The 6351-nt window shown below is 43.7% G+C and overlaps 1 protein-coding gene across 2 annotated transcripts in view; it reads right to left on the reverse strand.

Moving 5' to 3' along the window:
• Positions 1–665: 665 nt before the first annotated feature.
• dync1h1 (dynein, cytoplasmic 1, heavy chain 1) overlaps positions 666–6351 on the reverse strand; it is a 109998-nt gene continuing 104312 nt past the window's right edge. For both annotated transcript variants that reach the window (XM_067454810.1, XM_067454809.1), the window contains exon 76: positions 666–1009. In XM_067454810.1, coding sequence (XP_067310911.1) covers positions 881–1009 — 129 coding nt within the window. In that variant the 3' untranslated portion in view covers positions 666–880. The remainder of the gene's footprint in view (positions 1010–6351) is intronic.

Consider the following 6351-nt stretch of genomic DNA (forward strand, 5'->3'; position numbering starts at 1 on the left):
AAATTCTGTTTTTCCATCAATATGGGGTGTCGTGTGTACATTGAGAGAACAATTTAACTTATATGATTTAGAAAATGGCTGCAATAAAACAGTGCAAAAATGTAAGGGGGAATACTTTCCATACCAACTGTACATACTGATCAGGCATAACATTATGACGGGTGAATAGCACTGATTGTCTCCTGTTAGTGGGTGGGGTATATTAGGCAGCAAGTGAACATTTAGTCCTCAGAGTTGATGTGTGTGAAGCAGGAGAAATGGGCAAGCGTAAGGATTTGAGCGAGTTTGGCCAGATTGTGACGGCTAGACGACTGGGTCAGAGCATCTCCAAAACTGCAGCTCTTGTGGGCTGTTCCCGGTCTGCAGTGAGTCAGTATCTATCAAAAGTGCTCCAAGGAAGGACCAGTGGAGAACCGGCCACAGGGTCATGGGCGGCCAAGGCTCATTGATGACCGTGGGGAGAGCGAAGGCTGGCCCGTGGGGTCCGATCAAACAGACGAAGCTACTGGAGCTCAAACTGCTCCAGAAGTTAATGCTGGTTCTGATAGAAAGCTGTCAGAATACACAGTGGAATGCCTGATCGGTGTGTGTGTATAATGTATACATGTATGGATCCTACAGGCACTTAATGAATGAACACAGACACACACACACACAACACTTGAGAATATTAGAGCTTTATTGAAAACCACCAATCATGCAAAACTTCAAATCAACTTCCATTTTTCCATCTAAAACATGAATCCCATCAGTCCCACTAAAACATCCGTCTGAGGATCGTCCGACATACTCTGACCTTCTGAACCCGTCCCAGTTAAACACACACGACACTTAAAGCTATATTTCTACACTATCAGGAGCGGTGAGTAAAGAGAGCCTTCTACTCGGTGCAGAGGACGGCCACGCCGCGCTCGTAGAAGTGATGAGGGTCTTCCTTAGTGGCGATGTCAAAGTCAACGGTGAAGATGAGGTCGGCACGCGTGAAGTTCAGATACACGGGCAGTGTGACCTGCAGAGAGAGAGAGAGAGAGAGAGAGAGAGAGAGAGAGAGAGAGAGAGAGAGAGAGAGAGAGACAGAGAGAGAGACAGAGAGAGAGACAGAGAGAGAGAGAGAGAGAGAGAGAGAGAGAGAGAGAGAGAGAGAGAGAGAGAGAGAGAGATGAGACAGTCATGCTCCACTTGAGCTCTTAAAATTTAACAATTTTTTCAATTCTAGAGAGAACCCAAACTCGACAAAACCCTACAATAAATTGAAAATAAAAATAGAAAGAATCACAGGATAACTGTAGATCAGTTTTTTTCTTTTTAAAAACACTACATTCTGAGTTTAAGCAACGAAGGAGCAGCAGCATCTGAACATCAAGGAGGATCAGACCTGCACAGAAGAAGAAAACTCCAATCAACAAACAGGCAAGGAAAGCTACCTCCTTCAACTAAACTACTTTCAGCAGTAAAACATAATAAGATAAGAAAGAGACGAGTAACTTGTTGACTAAAGCTAAATTAGCTAAACTAACAGCATAGCAGAGAGTGAGTGACAGCAGTGACAGTTGGAATGGAGGGAACAGAGGCAGCCACGCCCCTCCCCCGAGCCATCACTTTCCCTCAGAAGATAAAGACTGCAAAAGACAAGAAAACATATAAACACAACCTACTCAAGAAAAACCCAGACACTTTAATGGCTGACTGTTTCCAAAAAGGAGACAAGTCCACTATCACTAACCTACTGCTCTACACAGAAAACTGCAATGCTTGGCACACAGTGATCTGCAATTATTACAAGAACTTTACAAAACACGGCATCTGTAATGGGAGGCAAATTCGAATTTACGAAGAAGAAGGAGACAAAGCATATCTGACTGTAAATATATACCACAATGGAACAATAATGTTTCAAGGGAATGAAGTTTGTCTCAGCTCTGTCCAGGCCAACTTTAACAGCCTCAAAGCACTGGCAGAGAGTGAGAAACAGACAGAGAGAGCAGGCAGCCATGTTGAGCCTGTGAGCTCAGGGGCGGGGCTAGAGCTAGAGGAGGAGGAGCCCCTCCTGGACTGTGATTCGCAGCTGGAGCTGTCAGTCACACAGATACGCAGCAGTCTGTCCCTACAGGAGGTGGAGCTGGTGGAGCTCAGAGAACTGGTGCTCTCACAGACAACATCCAATCAGCGCATACAACACCTGGAAAACAAACTTCACCAGCTCACCAGAGACTTTACAACTAGTGTTGAGGAGCTGAGAGGAGAAATAAAAAAGCTGCAGCAGGACAGAGAGACCCTGAACAGTGAGCTGAAAAGTGTCAGAGAGGAGCTGATCTTCAGAGACAGAGAAATGCAAAGTTTGAGAGAGCAGACAGAAACCATCACACAGCCGAGCTCTAATGCCACCCAGACACCAGCAGACCCCCTCCTGACGGCCCCTGAGACGCCCACGAGCACAGATAGACACCTACAGCCAAGAACAAGAAACCACACATAGTCACATCCAAGCAGAAATAGTCATTCTAATCGACTCAAATGGCAAATTCATAAATGAAAAACAGCTCTTTCCCAACCAAAAATCCCTAAAACTTTGGTGCCCAAACACAAAGTGCCCTTCAACAACTTGAGAAAGAAAAACTTGGTGATCCCAGCCACGTCATCATTCATGTGGGAACAAACGACCTGAGGACACAACAGGAACGAGTGGGCACAGTCAATCACACAAGTGGCAACTAAAGCAACACAGACGTTCCCAACATCAAAAATAATAATCTCCACCATGCTACCCAGAACTGATTTCCACCCCCCGCACTATACAGAGAGTCAACACGGACATCTCGCGTGGATGTGCTGAAATGCCAAACGTCCATCTGGCACATCACCCAACACTGGACATTCACAATCTCCATGACCATGTCCACCTACGGAAAGACAGTGTGAATGTGTTTGCAAGAAATCTTAAAGATGTTGCCCTTGGCCGAACCCCTAGTAGTCCCTCAAGGAGTTACAGAGAATCAGCCACTTTCAACCAAAGAGACGATTCATCCCAGCCCCAGCACACAGCCTCTTTCCCCCACACCCAGCTGACCCCTACACTACAGCGCCCTGGAGACTCCATCAGTACCCCCCATCCTGAAGGCCCGCACCCACGCTTCAGACCCCCACACACCCGCATCCCACACATCACCACCGGCAGCAACGCCAGCACCCGGAGCCCCCATCCCAGCAGCGGAGGAAACAGCCAGCACCCAGAGAAGCCCCAGCACAGAAGCCAGACACCCACAGGCCGGAGCAGCAGGAGCAGCGGAGCTACGCTTCAGCCCTGAAAGGCCCAAACGACGCCCACTAGCACTAACCTCAGAGAGATCAAGGACATGCTCCACTTAATCTGCACACCGGCTGATGGACTAGCCGTGAGTAAGACACCAGATACAACTACTACACTAATATAAATAATTCAAATAATAACAATAATAAAAACATGTAAAAAGTAGCCTATATGTATATCTAGCTACATAATGCACATAGATTTTCAACTGGTTTTAAGTTGAGTTGGTTCTTTCTAGAAGAATGTTAAAATTGTTTTTTGACCACATGAAACCACTGACAATCACACTGTGGAACATCCAGGGCATTAATTCTTCAAGCTTTGGATGTAAAGTCAAAACCCTGGACTTTAAGAAAAGTGTTTTAGACATAGACATAATAATATTACAGGAAACATGGCGCAGAACTGATGAGGTCACTCTTTGTCCCCCAGGATATCGTGAAATAGCCATATCGTCCCAAAAACATGAAAATATAACACGTGGGAGAGATTCAGGGGGCATAATAATTTGGCACAAGCTTGAAATTAATAATTACATCCAAATAATCAAAAAAGAAGAATCCCACATCTGGCTAAAAATCAATAATCAACTCAGTCAAACTACAAAAGACATATTCTTATGTGCTCTTTACATTCCTCCCTCTGAATCTCCTTACTATGATGAGAACATCTTTGAGACCCTCCACAGTCAAATCAACCACTTCCAGGCCCAGGGAAGTGTGTTAATCTGTGGAGATCTCAACGCAAGGACAGGATCCCTACCCGACTACACCCCTGACAACGGGAATAATTATATATTTGGACAGAGCTTTCAACAAAACAGTGTTGATTTCCATAGGAATAACTCTGACTCCCAGGTAAACAAGAACGGGAGAGTGCTCCTTGAGCTCTGTCGAAGCCTCGGTCTGTACCTCGTCAATGCAGGGTGAGAGGGGATTCTCTGGGGAGATACACCTACAGCTCATTTCATGGTTGCTCAACAGTCGACTACATGATCACAGATTTAGATCTATTCTCTTTCAGAGCATTCACGGTCAAACCACTAACACCCCTGTCAGACCACAGCCAAATTACTGTGTATCTAAAAAGGACAGAAAATACTAACATACATCCACAACCCAGTAAGCTGTATGACATTACAAAGAAACTACAGATGGGTCCAAAACAGCACTGAAAAATACTTGACCGCATTCGACCACCCCCAAGTGTGCTTGCTTATGGACAACTTTAATGAAAATATTCATCCTCACAATGAAGATGGCGTAAATCTGGCTGTAGAAAACATAAATTACATATTTGATTATCTAAGAAAATTCATAAGCAAAAACAAGAGAATGAAAAATGGTTTGATTCGGATTGTAAAAGAATAAAGACAAATTTAAGACAGCTGGCAAACAAAAAGCACAGACAACCAGACGATTCAGATTTACGTCTTCATTATTGTGAGGAGCTCAAAAAATTAAAAATACACTCAGAAAGAAGGAAGAACAGTACATTCAGAATCAGCTCAGAACTATTGAAGATCTGTCCATTCAACAGTTTCTGGGACAACTGGAATCTCCTGAATAAAAGAATCATGATCAAACAACTATACAAGATGGAAGACATCTGGAAAAATCACTTTGAAAAACTGTACAGCAAATTAAACATGACCATAGAACAAACACAGATATTCGAAAAATTAAATCATATAGAAAAAATAATTGGCAAATATCAAAATCCGTTAGATTACCCAATCACAGAAAAAGAGCTGACAGATAAAATACAGGCCCTGCCCACAAAAAAGGCAAGTGGACCGGACGGCATCCTAAATGAAATGCTTAAAAGCACAAATCACAGATTCAAATTAGCCATAATGAAACTGTCAACTTGGTTCTGAGTGTTGGTCATTTCCCTGACACCTGGAATAGAGGACTCATAACGCCCATATTTAAGAGTGGAGACAAATCAGACCCGCACAATACAGAGCATCTGTGTGGAGCAGTAACCTGGGAAGATGTTCTGCAGCATCATCAACACAAGACTCGTTCACTTCCTCACAGAGCACAATGCCCTCAGCAAAAGTCAGATTGGATTCTTACCAAATTACAGAACATCAGACCATATATTCACCCTGCATACCCTGATCGACAAACACATTAATCAAAACAAACTAAAATTTTTGCTTGCTTCGTTGATTTCCAGAAGGCCTTTGGATTCAATTTGGCATGAAGGTCTTCTGTCTAAACTTCTAGAAATCAGGTATCGGGGGCAAAACATACAACATAATTAAACAATGTACTCAAACAATCAATGCTCAATTAAAATTGGCAATAAACAAACAGAGTCCTTCACTCAAGGGCGAGGTGTGAGACAGGCTGCCCACTATCACCGACCCTCTTCAATATTTACATTAATGAATTAGCGAAACTCCTCGAGCAATCCGCAGCTCCTGGTCTCACACTACCTGGACTCCTCTATAAAGTTCCTCCTGTATGCGGATGACCTGGTGCTGCTGTCTCCAACAGAAGAGGGTCTACAGCAGAACCTGGACATCCTGCATCAGTTCTGTCAGACCTGGGCCCTGACTATTAACATGGCTAAAACTAAAGTACTAACATCCAGAAGAGACCCAGATGTCAGGGAAAGAAACACAATTTCACCCTTGGTATGACCAAAATTGATCATGCCACAACTAAACATACTCGGGTTGAAATTCAATACAAACGGAAACTTCAGCTTGGCCGTGAATGAACTGAAAGAGAAGCAAGAAGGGCTTTTTATGCCATCAAAAAATCAATCCAATTTGAAATACCAATCAGAATCTGGCTCAAAATATTCCAATCCGTCATAGAACCTATTGCACTATATGGCAGTGAAGTGTGGGGTCCTCTCCTAAACCATGAGTTTGACAAATGGGACAAAAACCCAATAGAAACCCTGCATGCTGAGTTCTGCAAGAGTATCCTGAGAGTACAGAGGAACACGCCGAACAACGCATGCAGGGCCGAATTAGGCCAATACCCTTTACTAATCCACATTGAGAAACGAGCCCATCAAATTTT

Source organism: Pseudorasbora parva, chromosome 10, assembly GCF_024679245.1.
Source record: "Pseudorasbora parva isolate DD20220531a chromosome 10, ASM2467924v1, whole genome shotgun sequence".
NCBI classification, from domain to species: domain Eukaryota; kingdom Metazoa; phylum Chordata; class Actinopteri; order Cypriniformes; family Gobionidae; genus Pseudorasbora; species Pseudorasbora parva.